The 18,307-nt window shown below is 43.6% G+C and overlaps 3 protein-coding genes across 3 annotated transcripts in view; all 3 read right to left on the bottom strand.

Annotated features, from left to right (window-relative positions):
• Positions 1 to 2,293: 2,293 nt before the first annotated feature.
• Positions 2,294 to 2,809, bottom strand: LOC308307663 (cofilin-2-like; the record flags this gene model as incomplete). Its single annotated transcript, XM_080752928.1, has 1 exon — positions 2,294 to 2,809. One exon carries the CDS (start codon positions 2,807 to 2,809, stop codon positions 2,294 to 2,296), a length of 516 nt encoding a protein of 171 aa, XP_080609054.1.
• A 4,900-nt stretch (positions 2,810 to 7,709) lies between these two features.
• On the bottom strand, positions 7,710 to 8,222 carry LOC308307662 (cofilin-2-like; the record flags this gene model as incomplete). The annotated part of the gene is made up of 1 exon (XM_080752927.1): positions 7,710 to 8,222. The coding sequence occupies one exon, from the start codon at positions 8,220 to 8,222 to the stop codon at positions 7,710 to 7,712; it is 513 nt and encodes a 170-aa protein (XP_080609053.1).
• Positions 8,223 to 13,039: 4,817 nt separating this feature from the next.
• The window catches only part of LOC308307661 (cofilin-2-like), a gene marked incomplete at both ends in the record, with an annotated part of 38,722 nt that continues 33,454 nt past the window's right edge, over positions 13,040 to 18,307 (bottom strand). Inside the window, one exon of the mRNA XM_080752926.1 lies at positions 13,040 to 13,138. Within this exon, the coding sequence (XP_080609052.1) occupies positions 13,040 to 13,138 (99 nt within the window). The remainder of the gene's footprint in view (positions 13,139 to 18,307) is intronic.

The raw sequence follows: 18,307 nt of genomic DNA, 5'->3' as shown, positions 1-18,307 counted from the left end.
TTTTGACTCTGGGTTGAAAGTGATCTGTGGCGCTGCCTCTGGTGTTGTAATTATGGACATCCTTAATGTTTATAAAGTATTTTGACAGGTACTTGGGTATCATAGTGGTGTAGTGTATCTTGTACACCAGGCCCATTGCAAGTTGCTGTACTCTGTCATCTACTCTGAGCCACCCCACTCTTAACTGGTGAGTAGCGGTGAGGTGAGTCTGATAGGGAAGGTGAAGTAGGACCCTAGATATGCACTCCATTCAGCGCCCCTTTCTGGTAACCTGCACCAGCAGTGCTTTCTGGTAACCTGCACCAGCAGTGCAACTCAAGACAGTTTCCTAGATGTGAGGTCACTGAGATACAGCAACCACCACCAACCAACAAGTGTCATCACACACCCAGCACCATCACATACCCACATACCCAGCACCGACAGAAGTACTTGCAGGCTCTGCTGGCACACAAGTAGGCCATATATGGCCACGAGTGCACAAGGCGCAAGTTGGCACCTCGACAGCGTCAAGTTGTGTTTATGTTTAAGGTTACTGTACTGTGTACTCCGGTAACTTCCACCAGCAAAAAAAGAAATAAAACAAAAAAAAAACTAATGTGTATTTTGGGATGTTTTTGAGAGGGCGGTGGAAAAAGAAAGTTAGTCAGGAATCCTGGCCTACACTCTGTCTATATACTCTATCTTAAGTAAAGCATAAAATGCCACAAAAAATAAAGGGGGGGAAATCTATTGCAGGGGTCTTCAAAGTGTTCAGGCCAAGGACCCCTTAGTTGAGAGAGAGAGATGAAGCAGGGACCCCCACAACCTTATCAGAGATTCCATATAGTTTCATTGTTTGACAACACAATCGTCAGTGTATTTTGGATTAATGTCAATTTGTGTTTTCAGATATTTAACCACTTAAACCATCAATACTTAATACCTTGACCTTTCACTCTGTACTTAGTCTGCTCTTTTCCCCTCTACACCAAAGCTTTTTGCCGAAAATAGCCTCACAGCGCGAGGCGTTGTGAGCTTGTAGATCTGCTATTTTTGTCTAAAGTTCTCAGAATATGGATATGGATATGTAATTATATAATGTAAAAAAGGAGGGAAAAAAAACTATCACTCAAAGATTTGGAGGACCCCCTGTAGTAACTTTGAGGACCCCCTAGGGGTGCCGGACCCCCTGTTGAAGACCCCTGATCTATTGGATGGGGTGGGGGGATGGCTGGTGCTCTTTGTTTGAATCAGATAGCCATCACGTCTTGCACGTCTGCCCTCTCAATGCCTTCAATCTCCTGTCTGTCCCTACACTCTCTCGTCTTAAAGAGAGACCAAACGCACGCGTTCTTTCTCTGTTGGAGCCAGAGGGACGGGCCTCATTCAGGTCAAGCAGCAAAATGCCTGCGTTGGCATGTCCCGTAGGACACGCATCAATACCATATACAAGATGATATGGATTTTTAACTAAATAAAAACTGGATTTCTTTAATAAAAACCTTTAACCTATGACCACTAACTTTAGCAACAAATAATGGTGGGGGATGATATGCAATGGAAGATGCATGTATAGGTAGGCCATCCATACATCTGCGTTTTACTTTTGACTTTTGAATTTCATATTTCATATTTCCTGATCTTCCCCGGTAGTTTGTCCGTGGTGCTGCCATTGTGTTTGTCGTTTTTGTTGTTATCACTCCATTGTCTCTCCGGCCAAGATGTGAATAGATCAGAGGCCCGGTGAGCATCACATGATCCTACAGTATATCCAAGTGTGCCGTGCACGGTCATATTTACAGTAAAATCACAGTCGATGATGTAAAAAAAATTGAATATACTGTAAGCAACAACATAACTAAATAAAAACACTGTCTGCACCCTGAGGGTCCCGGCCCACAGGGATGTGGATTTTCCCGTTCAAGTCAATGGGGAAAAATGTATTCACCAATAGATTATCTCAACAACAACGTATCTCTTAACAAAATGAAAGAACGCGACACCCGATGAAGCCGGTCGATTTGACATGACTCGAGTGTGTGCCGTCAAAACGGTGTCTACAAGTAGTCAGAGCAAACGTTTGGGGTTACTAAAGAATAACGTTGGACAAGTTGGACATTGGGTGTTGCCTATGTCAGTGGTTCTCAAAGTGGATTCCAGGGACTCTGTGGGTTCCCCAACGGGGCTGCTCACGGGGAATTCCCGCGGACCACCGACTCCTGGTGCGCCGATCTACAAGCTACTGCTCCACTCCACGGCCCCTGGTGTATACATGTGACCTGGCGGTCGCTTATCTCCCGATTAGGGAGTCTTAACGGTGAATTAAAGGTATTCCTTCCAGACTGATAACCTCATCGCCGCCAAGCTTGTCAGCCAGCGTATGCCGATCTTGGATGTCTTCCAAGCTGTTGATCTGCCACTCATGCTTGAGACCTGTGAATATCCTCCGAATGGCATCCACTGAGCTGGCGTAGATCATCTTGCTTTTCAGGGGCGCGCCCTCCGGAGCCCAGAAGATGAAGACCAGGTCCTCCTTCTTTGACGAGTCCTTGGTCTCGTAGGTGACGTCGTACAGCGCGTAGCGGCAGTCATCTGAAGGCAGCATCTCCAGAAAGCTCTGGTAGGGGTCCTTGACTTTGTTCCCCACGTCCCCTTGCAGGATGTCGTGGCCCACGTCCAGGACGATGGTCTCGTTGTCCTCGCTCATGCAGAACATCGTGGCCTTCTTCCTCTTCTTCTTTTCGTCCTCGGTGGCCCCAGCCTTATGGACCTTCATGTCATTGAAGATCTCGATTACCTCGTCCGACACCTTGATCCCGGAGGCCATTGCTATTCCTGCGTATTGGTGCTTTTGTGTCCGATTGGAAAGTTGAATTAAGTGATTATTGTATTTATATCCCTGTTTATTTATATAATATTGGACATAGTATTTTGACGATGTCACGGTTGCTATGGTGGCAGCGAGCAAAGACACACACACGCACACACACAAACACACACACACACACACACACACACACACACACACACACACACACACACACACACACACACACACACACACACACACACACGAACAAACATCTAACTTCTATTTCAGGGGGTCCTCAGAGTTACTACAGGGGGTCCCCCAAATCTTCCAATCCTTTTTATATTAACAACTTGAACCCTAGTGTCCATATTTTGATAACTGTAGCCAAAAATAGCAGATCTACAAGCTCACAGCGCCTTGCGCTGCACGGCGTTGTGAGCTTGTAGATCGGCTATTTTCGGCAAAGAGGTTTGGTGTAGAGGGGAAAAAGAGCAGACTAAGTACAGAGTAAAAGGTCAAGTTTATTAGGTAATGACGGCTTGAGTGGTTAAATATCTGAAATCACAAATTGACATGAATCCAAAATACACTGATGATTGTGCTGTCAAACAATGAAACTATATGGAATCTATGATAAGGTTGTGGGGGTCACTGCTTCATCTCTCTCTCAACTAAGGGGTCCTTGGCCTGAAAACGTTGAAGACCCCTGTTCTAATTAGTGTGGTTGCCAGAGAGCAACACATTATAGTTCTAGCTCAGCTTTATTATTATTATTATTATATAGGTAAACAAGTCCATTGAGTTCAGTGGGGGAGTGGTGCTAGCTTGAGGATTGGTCAAGCTTTACTTGACAATTTGGCTATCCAGACGATAAATAGGCAACCACACTCGCAATTTCCCAGAATTGCATTCTTTCTAGTTATTACTTGCGTCTGTTTCCCGCCGTCTGTTTCTGGCCGACAGTACGAAGGCAGGGCCTTTAGCCAATGAGTGAGCAGCGTTCTTGGTGACATCACCACCAGCAAGTGCAACCTGATATAAATAGCAAATCGCAAGCTGGCTACTTGCCCACCCACGTTCATATAATACAGACAGCACTCATCATCGATCACAGTACTTGCACGCTCTGCTGGCACACAAGTAGGCCATATAGGGCCACGCAGGGGCGTCACACCAAATTCTGGGCCCTGGGTACAAGGATTCACTGCGGGCCCCCCATGAATGTTAACTATTGAAAAACAGCAGATATACAAGCTCACAGCGCGGCACCGAGTGCCGCGCTGCGAGCTTGTAGATCTGCTATTTTTGAAAAATCGTGAAAATGTGTGCCAAGAAACCTATGTTTCCATGTCAGTGATGCTCAAACTTTTCTATGTGAAGGACCCCCCCATCTCAAAATATTTAGTTCCAGGGACCCCCCAGAAGCAACATTTTTGTTACAAATGTTATAAATAAAAAAATACATATATTCAAATATTTGTGCACATTTTCATGACTTTTCAAAAATAGCAGATCTACAAGCTTGCAGCGCGGCACTCGGTGCCGCGCTGTGAGCTTGTATATCTGCTATTTCTCAATAGCTAAAGTTACTAGGGCCCCTCCACCTTGGGCCCCAGTAACTCAGTCCCACTTTCCTACCCCTTGTGACGCCCCTGGGGCCACGAGTGCACGAGATGCAAGTTGGCACCTCGACAGAGAGATGTCCAGTGGTTCGAGGCTTATTACTTACGCCAGAAGAACATGCAAGTACTGCATTCGGTGCCGTCTGTTTCCAGCCGACAGTACAACGGCAGGGTCTTTAGCCAATGAGGTAGCAGCATTCTCGGTCACCACCAAAAGGTCAGGTTGTGAAAGAGTGAAAGGTCAGGTTTATTAGGTAATGACAGGTCCAGTTGTGAGCTTGTAGATCTTTCCTTTTTTTTTCTGGGACCCCAATCAGCACTGTACAATCCTCAGTGTTTATTTTGATCCAAGTGTACAAATGGAACCAAATGGACCCATAAGGGTCCAGTGGTTCCAGTGTAAAAAGAATCATCCTAGCTTTGAAATTCCTGCAGGAGAGAGCTCATCTGTCAGGAGTGTTTTTTTCTTGTGTCAGATTTCCTCTGTGTCACATGACTTGGAAAGCATGGTGTGTGAAGTCACTGCACCCTCGGTGGATATTATTGGCCATCACACACCTCAACCAAATGGTAGAGATGGCTGAATGAGGTTGAGTTAATTTCAGCATTGCTTTCAATGAGAAATATGGACTTAAAATGTGCTCTACCATTTGGTTGAGAGAACCATCAAAGGGTATCATACATACACACGGAGATAGACAGGAAGGCCCACACACGCCACATCCGGGGGGGTCACGCTAAACGGGTCCGCCCGTCTGACACCAATGTAACATACTTAGCAGACTGAGCAGCGAAATTCGCCTGGAACCGGGAGGTGAACCCCAGCCCCCCCACTCAGCAGACAAGGCAAGCAACCCGCAACGCCAAGAGAGCTAGCTCCCTTGGAGGAGCGAGTTATGGCCAGATCTCTTGCAGGGTCGTCACAGTCCATTGGCAACCAAGGAATCAATGTAAGACATTGCAATGAATTTAAAACATGAATAGTTTTGAAACAGCTTATAGCAGTAGATCTCAAACGTTTTATGTCAAAGACCCCCAAATTGACACTTATTAGCCTGCGGATTGTGTCCAGAGCCATTTTTGAGCGGTGCAAACCGCTCCTATGTCCCGCTTTATTACAAATATGATGATGTCACTAATGATGATGACATGAGTTAGCCAGACCAATGAAACAATTTGATTATGTTGATTTGTCCATGATGTCATAGGCACAGAGGCACCCGATTGGTTCACCCTGATTTAGAACGCGTTTAGGCCGGAGAGAATATGTAATAAAAAATTATGTCATAGGCACAGAGGCACCCGATTGGTTCACCCTTTAGGCCGGAGAAAATAGTATTGGATTGTCAAAATAAAAGCCTGGGTTTCCGTGGCTATCGGAAAGAAAACGTGAAGCATGACCAATCCTGTCTGATTGGACATTTATTGTCCAATCAATAAATTGGGGTTCTGGCATATAGAAAAGGTTATAAAAGTTTACAAAAAATGTCCACTGAACTCAAAGGACTTTTGGGGTTAACAGAAAAGTTAACATAAAAAAGAGGTTTGCTCTAGGTGAACTAAAAGTTTACTGGAAAAAAGGTGGACAAGAACAATAGTCTGGTTGTCTATAGCAACCACACTAATAATAAAAAGATAATGAACAAAACATTTAACAAAAATTGTTTGGGTGCATACATTCCTGGTGGGTCTTGATGACAAGTTTGAATTCTTGCATGTCCAGTAAGAAAGAAAGAAAGAAAGAAACAAGTGTGACCTGATATAAATAACACTGGGCAAACAAATACGCTTGCACACTCTGCTGGCGCAAGTAAGTAAAGAAAGAAACAAACAAACAAACTATTGGGGGTGCCTGGTGAAGGGACTTGCGAGGAAGCAAGTTTGAATTGAGTCCCATCTTGCATAGTCTCGTGTGGCCCGACTGTTGCCTCCGCGATTTGGTCAAATGCTCCCGGCATACAGTCTGGCAAACCGGAGCAGAAATGATGAGTGCGAGATGAAGCGGAAGTGAAGCCCCCTCGTCACTTCCGTTTCAGTCTCACATCGCACACATGTATCATTATATAAATAAAAATCATATAAGCATGTTTAGCTTGCTGCTTAGCAGAAATGACATTTTAAAATATATTTTCTTGAACGGTAATGCCCGTTTCCATTACTCGCCGTTAGGGAGCTGCTGTTCCAGACTCTATATAGCATTCAGAGATTGTGGAATAGTTGTCTGGCTACGCGAGACTACATCTTGCATGTCTCTAATATAATCTAAATAAAGCATAACATTATGATAATTAAACCAAATAAACAAATGAATAAATAATTGGATGGTGCCTGCCTGCCTGGTGGCTCAGCGAGTTCAAATCTGACTCCGGCTACTACTATTATTTCCTACCTGTGTCGTTCAGGTACAAAAAAAAAGGTTACAAAAAATATTATTGGAATTAAAGAACAAAAACAGGTTAACAAAAAACAGGTTTACTTTAAATGGCATAAAAGTTATCAGACCTACAATAGTGTGTTGCCTATAGCAACCACACTAAATTAATAAAAAAATACTAGACAAACACAAAATATAAACTAACGAATGAATGAATGAATTAATTAATTAATTAATTAACAAATTAATTGATTAATTCATCAATTAATTAATTAACTGTTGGACAGACCATAAACTTGTCATGTCTCATAAGTTTCCCAGGAAACAGTTCTGTCTTGCTAAATAATCTAAATAAAGTAAAATAAAGAGGGGGGGGGGGGGGGGGGGGGGACTAACAAACTAAAAAGTTACATTTTAGGCTTCTCCTAAATGACACGCAATGCTGAAAAATAAATTTAAATAACTATTGAATGGAGTCTGTATGCTCTTTGTGAGTCGTGCCTCGTGAGAAACTGATTTAGAATCTCGGTGTACACGAGTTTCATAACCTCTGGAATGGAATCAAATACGTTTGGATGAGGAGGATTCAACGGACCTTCTCTCGTTCTCAGACAGAGAGAGAGAGCTCTCTTTGCTATTTGCGTCCAGTGTGAGTTCACACAAACACATGATGAGAATAACTGTTCCTCCTTGATCCTCTGCTCTGCAGTGAGAAAGTTCATACATTAACAGTGTTTCGTTTAATACTTCATTCATCAGTTGTATTGATTTTGTTATCCTTGTGTGTTTTGTTCATCTTCATAATGTGTGTGAACCCACGATATGCCTCTGCTACCAATGATCCTGGTTCTGCTTGAATTGGAACGAACGTCTGAACCCCTCAGATGTTGTCTGGTAGGCCTCGAATGAAGCCTGGGGCTTAGATGTAAGCCTCAATAGGACATCCTTCCAGAGAGACTATCTCTGCGCCGCCGAGCTTTTCAGCAAGGCTACGGCGATCTTTGATGTCTTCCAAACCGTTGACCTGCCACTTATGCTTGAGGCCTGAGAACTCCTTCTTAATGGCGTCTAATGAGCTGGCGTAAATAGTCTTACACGACGGCGACGCGGTATCTGGTGCCCAGAAGAGGAAGACTAGCTCCTCCTTTGTCGTGTCCTTGGTTTCATAGGTGGCATCGTACAGAGCATAGCGGCATTCGTCTGCCGGCAGCATGTCTACAAAGTGCTGGTAGGGGTCCTGGACAGTGGTCCCTATTTCTCCCAGCAGCATCTCATTTCCGTCCTCAAGGACGATCTTCCTCTTGTCCTTGCTCATGCAGAACATCACAGCTTTCTTTCTCTTGTTCTTGTCCTCGGCAGAGTGAGCCTTACGGATCTTCATGTTGTTGAAAACAACACGCACCTCATCTGCAACTTTGATTCCGGAGGCCATTGCTATAAATCTTCTACTGGCGATTGATTTAGTCGGGTACTGAATGAGGCTGCGATGACGCGTTTACTTATATATCTCCAAGCCACAACAATTGCTGCCTCACAGCCGCACGCCGATTGGAGTATTTTATTTTGATGTCATGGTTGCTATGGTAGCATAGATCAAATGTTTAGACCTTATTCACACTGTGGCCATATTTGATCACATGAACACATGGGGTGGCAGCCTGAATTACAAACCATTGTAAACAATGGAGCGTTGGTCCCAAAATGAGTTCTGCTCAACCAATTTCTTTTGACCAAATCGACAAATGGGCAGATGACAACAGCAACATCCCCAAAAGGATTAAATAGAAGGGCTACAGTAACTGAATTGATTACATCCACAGTAACAATATTTAAGGTAAGGTAGGTTGCAACTTTACTGTGTACCAAGACTTGCTATCTGTTAGGTTGCAACCTTACTGTGTACCAAGACTTGCTATCTGTGCATATGTGCATCATATTAACTATTTGTTGTTAGATTGTTCCTGATTAATATGCCAAAATCACGATACAGTAAGTTAATATGATGGCAGAGCAAGCACTTCTAGTCTGCACAGATACTGTAGCAAGTCTTTGTACAGAGTAACATTGTAACTTAACTGCCATGAATATTGTGGCTGTACCCTTCTATTTAATCATTTTAGGGATGTTGATGTTGTCATCTGCCCATTTGATGATTTGTTAAAAATAAATTGAACTCAGAACTCATATTTTGGGACCATCGCTCAATTTTTTTTACAGTGGTTTGTAATCCAATTAAGATGACCGCGATGTGAATAACTGTTTCTCAATGGCCGCGTGCGTCTCAAGTCCTTAAATTATTCCTATTTCCTTCACTTGTTTCCCATTTCCTTGTAACTAGTTGGCCTATCACCTGTGATGTTGTCATCAGAAATGGCCAATGGGACATCTCCTCTTCTCTATTTCCTCAATGGGAGGGACTAACATACAAGCAAGGAAATAGGAAATAGGATTGATTTAAGGGTAAACCGGTTGTCCACATGGGACCTTAAAGATGTAATGAAATGAATAATTTTGTTCCCACACTTTTAGGGCAATAACAAATGCAGACATACTGCGTGATGACCTAATCAGGCCCTTATGAATATTATTATCCGTTTGATTCTCATAGCTCACATTCCACCAATCTCACCTTCCATTTATGCAGACTGCTGCATTCTTTATCCAACTCAAGATGACGGCCAGCGCATTACTCATTTTAAAACCCTGTAGACAGGAAATGCCTTGTATGGGCATTAGAGTTCTCAACGGGCCTGAAATTTAAGGCCCGGCCCTAACTGGGCCCTAACTGGAAAGGCCAGTATACATTTTAGGCCCTACCCGGCCCGAAAACATCGGGTCGGGTCGGGTATGGTCGGGTCTATCATATAATAATAGTAATCAAATAATAAAAAGAAATATTTTATTTTTTCATTGAGCCCGAGCCCTACCCGGCCCGACTAATTAGCATACATTTTAGGCCCTACCCTACCCTAAATGTCGGTCGGGTTCGGGTATGGTCGGGTTCGGGCAGAATTTGAGAACTCTAATGGGCATTTCCTGCTGGCAGGACTGTTGGGCTTACACTGTGATTGGTTAAAGCAAAAGACATGCCTGTTTCTGAGCGAAGGAGCAAATAGGTTTAAAGCCATGTCATCACGTCTTTAAGGGTCTGTAACTCTGAGAGTATAATCAAGGAGCATATGTTAAGAGTGCGTATTGAAGGTTTTACAGTAAAATAAAAGTACCTCAAAATAGTCTACTTAAGTAGGCAGCTGGAGTACTTGAGTAAATGGCGCAAAGTAACTAAGTACTTTGCGCCACTGCATACGTGTAGCAATGGCAAGTGTATGGGAAATCAGGGAATCTTTATAATGACTAATAATGAATAAATTGGGATAATAGGGATAAATAAGGACGCAAGTTCCGAATCTGACTCCTGTCATGGGGGACTTCCCCATACTGTAGGTTGAACTCCCGTTGGGTTGACTGAGGTTAGGTTTAGGCATAGTTTTAATGAGGTTAGGGCTAAGTTTAGGTGGTCGGACCAAAGGGAGTTCGACCTAAGGACATGTTACCCCATCATGTCTAGTACTGTCTCTCTACACTCTCCTAAACAATGATTATAATACAAGAAGAAATACATACATAAATAGACTGTGTGGCTGGTGGCACACTGAGCATTCACAAAGGGCATAATGACTCGTAGTGTCTTAAATGTCTCCCCTCTCATTTGCCCTTGATTTATTGGCTTGCTACACTTTCCTATACGTAAATAAAGCATGAAATGCACGACAACAAAATGTAAAACAAAAAGGTGGCTCAGCCAGTTAGTGTGCACTATATGCAAGAGCCGGTGAGAACTGGGAACTCAGATTATTGCTGCTCTCGCGAGGGCCCAAGTTTGAATCAGACACCAGCGAATTATCTCTCTTCTTTGGGAGGTGCTTAACCCTAAACTAGTTTCCCTCACTGCCCTCGGTTTCTCACTACACTCTCGAAATGAAGAGTGAAATGCAAAAAAGTTAAATAAAATAAAAACTATTGGTTTGGTGGATGTCATTTGTTGCAATGACCGAATGTATGGTCGTTGTGAGTTGATGTGAGTTTAATCTGAATGTCATCACATCGCGCCAGGCACCATGCAGGCGCATTTACGCACAGATTTAGTGCTATTTCGGCTGCTTCTGGTCAGTGTTTCCATGCTGTTATTTGCAATAGTCCGGTCTTTCTTTCTTTTGGGCCAGGTGTTTTGTGCCCGCCGAGCTTGGTTCCCATGAAGGGCTGCAGCCCCTAAAGCCTATGCATTAAACCTGCATTTCTCAAGTCTTCCCTGTTCCCTACCATCCCCTACTAAAGTACAATGTCAAAGACACGAAAAGATCACACCCGTGTGAAGTGAGCGGCGCTCACTTCTCACTTCCTGTGACGTCATGTCATGTGTAGTTATAACCCCAATGGGAAAACATGTGGTGAAAAACACAAAGCCACATATTGGAGCAAAAATTGGATGGGTGTCAGGTCATTCAGTCGAACCTATAGGCCTATAAGGCTTTTGTCTAACAAACAAAAAGATGACTTTGTACAACACTTGAACCCTCTTTTACCCCATGATTTGCAATCAATGTTAACTCATTGGTTCTTGGAAGTTACTTAAAAGCAACCGGAAACGACTGCTATTGGCTGCAAACCGCAGCAAGGCCGATCTCTATTCAGTAGAACCAGTAGAACCAGTAGAAGCCATAGAAAAATATCCTACTTTATCATTCATTTTAAAATGGGACCAAACTCTACTAAACATATATCATGATAATCGAAAAAATACTTTAAACTAGCGATTGAAAACATAAAATATTAATGAATATGTTTACTAAGGTAATAAAATCAAGTCTGGCCATTCACTTGAATTGAATAAAAAAATGCTTCTGCAGCCAGCAGGAGGGGAAATGGCGACATCTGCCGGGCCATTAATTAGAACTGCATGCTGATAATGACTTCCTATTTGGCCTCAAGTGCAGTGGATCTTCCTTGGTAGCAGCCTGACCATCTAGATTATGGACCAGAGTCAGACTCCAAGTAACTCCCCTATTTGACACGGGCACAACAACCACATCCTGAACCCATAGTAGAGGGGCTCGGTGCATGTGGACTGGAAGGTCCAATCTCCAGGTTTTCTGTCTCTACCTACACCTAAATAAAAGAAATAAATAAAAATAATATTTGAATGGAGTGTCTGTCCATTATGCTCTTATTTAGATATGAAAGGGCATATCTAAAGAAGTGCATAATGCCAAAAAACATTCCTTCGAAACAAAACAATTAAAAAAACAAACTATTGGACCATAACGGTCAGTGCCACTGACCAATATTGTCCTTGTGAGTCACTTAGGAACCAAGGTCCTGTCCTTTCTCCCTCTCTCACTACCCCTGGTTTCCTGTCTCTCACTAGCATTCCCTCTCTAAATAAAGCATACTGGCAAAAACACTAAAAACTAACAAAAAACTATTGGATCCCCATCCAATATCTTCAGAGTGCAGTGTGAGAGGAACTTGTGTGCCTCTGTCACTGTCCACTCGCTTTCCCCTGGTTTCCGATCTAAATCAAGTATATGCCAAAAACATAATGCCGAAAATTAAAATACAAAAATGAAGAAATTAAACTATTGGATGGAGTGCCCTCCTTATCTTTCCTACTGAAATAAAAGCCATAATGTCACATAAATAAATAAAAGGTATTGTATGGGGTGCATGATGGCACTGAGCATTGTCTATGAGTCACCTGATTGCCTTCATTGCACCGCTTTCCTGCTAGAAATATATCAAATAAAAGACGTGTGGTTGTCTATAGTGTCCAGCCAGTTAGTGCACTGTCAGTTGCGCGGAACTAATTTCAAATTAGACTAGGCATTTTGATATGGTCACTTTAGCCCCCACCCACGATATCCTTTGCACAGAAGTGCCACAATTGATCCTGGTTCTTGCCTCTTTCATTCTGACCAAAACAAGTAGAAATATATTACCAAAACTGTACATTTCATCTCTTGACTCTGCCTATGGTTAACAGAAGACGACTTTACCAGACTACATGAATGCTAGGATCACCTCTACCAACAAAAAATATCATTCTAACCAGACATCCTAAAGTAATTTCCGCCACCCTACTTATTACCCCTCAGCTGCATTCTCAGGAAGCCTCTATACCCGTTTGGAATGAACAGCTGTGCCCACAAGATGTGTCTGGTAGGTCTCTAGGATTGAAGCCTGGGGCTCAATTTATTGAGTTATAGGGGATCCTTCCAGACTGACTACATCTGAACCACCAAGCTTGTCGGCGAGGGTGTTTCGATCTTTGATGTCTTCCAAACCGTTGACCTGCCACACGTGCTTGAGGCCCGAGAATTCCTTCTGAATGGCGTCCACCGAGGCGGCGTACATCATCTTGCTCTTCAGGGGTGCGCTCTCTGGACCCCAGAAGATGAAGACGAGCTCTTCCTTCCTCCCCAACGTGGTTTCGTAGACTGCGTCGTACAGCGCGTAGCGGCAGTCGTCTATGGGAAGCATCTCCAGGAAGTACTGGTAGGGGTCCATGACTTTGTTTCCAATGTCTCCCAGCAGGATCTCCTTACCTTCATCGATGACGATGGTCTCGTTATCATCGCTAAGGCGGAACATCACAGCTTTCTTGATTCTTGATTTCTCTTCGTCTGTGGCAGAAGTCTTACGGACCTTCATGTCATTGAAAACTGAAATCACGTCATCTGTGACTCTGATTCCGGTGGCCATGGCTCCTCTTGTGTATCGGTGGTGGTTGTCTGGTGTTGATAAATCAGCAAGTGACTAAAGACAGGGTGAATTTAAATGAGATTCACGCTACTTGACAACTCATTATAAAGGACACGGTAGTGATGACGACAATGCGATGTTGTTGCGTGATGACGTCATTATGTAGAATAGACAACGACATTACTCAAACTGAGTGGCCACATGGCCACTGTGGCAAAAGAATACCACTTGGTTTTAGGGTGGCAGTGGCTCCGGAGGTAGAGCAGCTGATTTGATCACAGGCTCCTCCAGAGTTACTGTCGAAGTGTCCTTGAGCAAGACGCTGAACCCCTAATTGCTCCTGATGAGCAGGACGGTGCCTTGTATGGTTACCTCCGCCATTGGTGTATGAATGTGGGTGTGAATGGGTGAATGTAAATGCACATCTATGTAAAGTGCCTTGGATAATGGTGCTTTAAATAGATTGTGCATACATAATCAAACCTTGAATAAATGTTACAGTATTCAATACGAATACAGAATAGAAAGATTGTTGGTTGAACTCATACAGATAATCACATTGCTGGTGATGCACTAATAGCACTCACTACATACAGGTGTTAACGTAAAAACACTTTTGTTTCAAAGCTCCGATGCACAAATGTTATGCATGCCGTGCAGCTGCCAAGGTCATCTTTACCCTGAGAGTGCCAGCCAGTGTCACCTGACTGCTGATGAGACATGCAGTACTGACAGTAATTGGTGAGCTCGCTGAAAGGCGAGACCAGTATGTTATACCAAATCTTTATAGGTCAAGTTTATCTCCTAGGAGGCGATAGCCTTTATTCGATACATAAAGCGGTGAAAAGTAAATGGTTCTTAAGTAAATGTATGTAGATTTTGTACTTAAAGGAGTAGTTCACCCCCAAAATGACTTTTTTCTATTGATTACTCATGCCATGGAGAGTAGAGTAAAATAATATGTTTTGTTTTTTGTCACATTCCTAAGACAAAAATTTGATTCGAGTAAATGCACCCCCATTGATTCCGGATGGGGACCCGTTTCAAAAAGGGGCCCCATCCGGAATCAATGGGGGTAAATTTATTGTTATCACATTTTTGTCTTAGGAATGTGACAAAAAACTAAAAATATTATTGAACTCTAGTCTCCATGGCATGAGTAATCAAAAGAAAAAAAGTCATTTTGGGGGTGAACTACTCCTTTAAGTAAAATTTTGAGGCATTTACTTGAGTATTTCTAATTTCCAAATTATATATATATATATATATGTCACGTTTTTTTTGCGTCTCAGAGAATTAGAGAAACGGAGCGTTTGCCGTGCCGCACGGGGCGGAACAAGCGGTCGCCACAACAACGTCCTCCAGGCGGAGCCACTCGATTGTCCACGACATTGCAAGCGGCGCGAAGGCCGGCGGAGCGCCGCGCGAGTTACGAAGCCGTGGTGAATGCAATCGTTATATTTATGCCCAGGCCGTAAGGCCTGGGCAAGCCCACGATAAACGCCCTGTCCAAGTGACTACAATGGAGCTAATGGCTAAGCTAAGCTAGGCTAGGCTAGGCTAGGCTAGGCTAGGCTAGTAAATAAAGAAAGAGAGTCGCAAACGAGTGACGTCAGCGCCTTCACTATTGAATGGCTGCGTCGCCATCTGGTGGTGATTAGTGTGTGGTGAACTACAAAACGAGCGCTCTTACCACAGTCTCACTGAGTTACCCAAAATGACTGTAACCAATATATATATATACTCACACAGAGAGAGAGAGAGAGAGAGAGAGAGAGAGAGAGAGAGAGAGAGAGAGATTAGAAAATAGCAGATCTACAAGCTTGTAGATCCGCTACTTTCAAAGGATTGGTAGAGATTTTATACATTTGAAAACCTGATTCTTGATTCCGAACATTTAACAGAGTATTTCTACGCTGGGATATTGATACTTTCACTTAAGTAAAAAGTAAAGGTACTTTTTCCACCACTGCTTTTCAGAAAGAAAACTGCTGATGCTGAGGGGGAGGGGTGTGTGAACTGTATACTGTATACAGTGTAGAGACTGAGAGACAGGAAACACGGGGAGAGAATAGAGGAAGGAAGTAACATGCAAACAGATAATAGAAAACTCACAGTATATCCTTCACTCTGCCCTGAACTGAAGCCGAGGTGAGTTTATTTGTTAATATTTCATTCAAAACATACAGTAGGATTCAGGGACGTGCAGAGAATGTTAGAGAGGCAGGGGCTGACATTTCTAAAAGGGCCTTTTGGTGGAAATAAGCTCACAACGTGTCGCAGTGTGACACGTTGTGAGCTTGGAGGTCGGCTATTTTCGGTGCGTGATACCACACTGAAATGAGCATAATCAACAGAGAGGACAATTATTTCAACATGAGATGCTGCATTCAAGTTCAGGAGAGTTTGGACAAGGAAATTCTCTTGAACGCTGTCTTTGGGTATGGCATGGAAAGAGGGGCATTTGCATCTCTTTCACCATAGTAAAAACTGCATTCATGGTCTGGAGAGGGCACTTTTTACTGACGGATAAAAGGGCAGGGGCTCAAGCCCCCTTTGATGTATATGTGTGCACATGCCTGGTAGGATTATGTGAAGAATGGGAAGGCAGTCCTAGGGCAGATCTACAGACGGCCTTATGTCCCTCAGAGCTCTAAAGTTAGAAGGGACGATCCTGTGTCAACTATTACTACTACTATATAACTATGAGCTCTACAGGGAACATGGAGGAAATGGTAAGGAAAATAGTATCACAGACCAAATGTCCATCTTCAGTGTGTCTCTCAAAATCATCCTGCTTCTCCACTCGACCTACATGTGTTCTATGACTGTATTTACTCTGGATTCCAGAGTAAATACAGTCATAGAACAGTCTGGATCCAGACGTGTGAATGAAGCAGCTAATAAAAGGGCAGCAACTGAGGAAGTGTGTGTGCGACTGTGCGTGCGTGCGAGCGAGCGTGTGTGCAATGTGAGTGAGTGAGAAACATGAGGTGATTAATTACTGGGTAATCTGGGAACCCATTCGGAAAAATAAATACATGAAAAAAGAATTGAAATAAGATTTCATTGCATACCTGTGTGTCTTGAGAGATGAATCATTGTTAACCTGACTTTCGTCAGATGGTGGCAGTAGTGCGTAGGCTACCGCTCTACTTTACCATCTGAGTTCTCTCGGTGAGAGTTGATAACACTCGTAAAGCCCCGGGCCGGACCAATCAGCGGCAGCTACGGGCGGGCTCTGAGCGGCTCTGAGCCAATAGAGTCTGATTGCAGGCCACGTGGAAACCCAGGAGGCGGATTCTGGGTGGAACGTCATGCAGACAGGCCAATATGAGTGGTTGGAGTTGGCACTCCCAGACTGTGATAGACAGACGGCCCCATCCAATCACCTGCTAAATAATTTCAAAAAATGGCCCGCCCCTTACATCGAGTCTGCCGGAGCAATCCCAGATGGATAGTAAGCAGAGCAATACGCACTGCTGCTATCATCTGGCGCAAGTCAGGTTAAATCATTGTGTGTTCAAGATCACAATTGACGTAGCAGCCCCATGTACATTTGTTTAAACACCTTTAAAGCTTATCCGTGGTAATCATATGGGCATTCCTAACACACACTTGAAAATAAACAATTTTTGTGTATTTTTATATCAAAAGTCCCTAAATAGCCCATATGTGTACGATATGAAATAGGATATGTATTTATTTATGAGCTGTTAATTTCATTGAAGGTCGGGTGACATGGCCAAAACTATGGCCTAATTATGGCTATCAAATTAGCCAATGTCATGTACCCCATGTTAAATTACCCAATCAAATTAATGTATTGTAGTTACTATACTGAAAGTAGTACTTTCTGGCAAGTAACGGCAATACATTAATTTGATTGGGCTAATATGGGGGGGAGGGGCGGAGTCTAGCATCCATATCATTATCTATTGAAACTGCCCCAACAAAAGCTGTCCGAGGTGTGTTTCCGACTTTCTAAACCAACTTTAAAACTATCAGTTCTAGGGGGAAAATTATATAGCATTCACTATAAAATCAATGGTTATACCGGTAAAAAAGTACAAGTCTTCTTCAAAAAAGGTGTCAGAGATTAGTTACGAGGGTCAACACGCTTCTCCCCGTCCCTGAGACGGTTTTGTCGGCCATACCCTGCTGTCTCTTCCCCTAAACCTGACTGGAGCACCAGACCGACCGGAGCAAGCCATATGTCCTGCTGTCTCACGGAGGACTGAGGTCCGTGGCTCATACACTCTGTGTGTGTAGCCTGCCTGTGTGTGTGTGCGTTCGTGCGTGTGTGTGTGTGTGTGTGTGTGTACACACACAATAGCTCTCGAAAATAGCCTTGGGGTGCGGCGCTGCTACAAGCTAACAACAACGCATCACGTTGTGAGCGGCACCGCACAACGGACAAAGTATACATTCACTACTAACTGATACGGCCCTGCCTCCTTTTCAGACCGTTTGAAGAAAGACCACGCGACCTAATGTATCATAATCTTCTTTGGCTGTCATCATACCTTTAAGCAAAGCGAAACTTGGCCAATGTGACCCTGGGCGCTTTGTGCAAAGATGTAGGCCAAGGCCAATGTGACCCTGGGCGTACAACAAACTTTGGTCAAACGGACAAAAACAGATGTTGGAGCTTAGCTCCTTCCAAAAAATCACACCCGTGTGAACTGAGCGGTGGTCGTGGGGGGGGGGGGGGGGGGGGGGGTGCCTGTGTGTGTGGGGTGTGTGTGTGTGTGTGTG

The sequence above is a fragment of the Nannobrachium achirus genome (assembly GCF_963921795.1).
Source record: "Nannobrachium achirus genome assembly, chromosome: 22".
Taxonomy (NCBI): domain Eukaryota; kingdom Metazoa; phylum Chordata; class Actinopteri; order Myctophiformes; family Myctophidae; genus Nannobrachium; species Nannobrachium achirus.
Note: the sequence above shows the minus strand (reverse complement) of the source record. Positions and strands in the feature narration are given on the sequence as shown.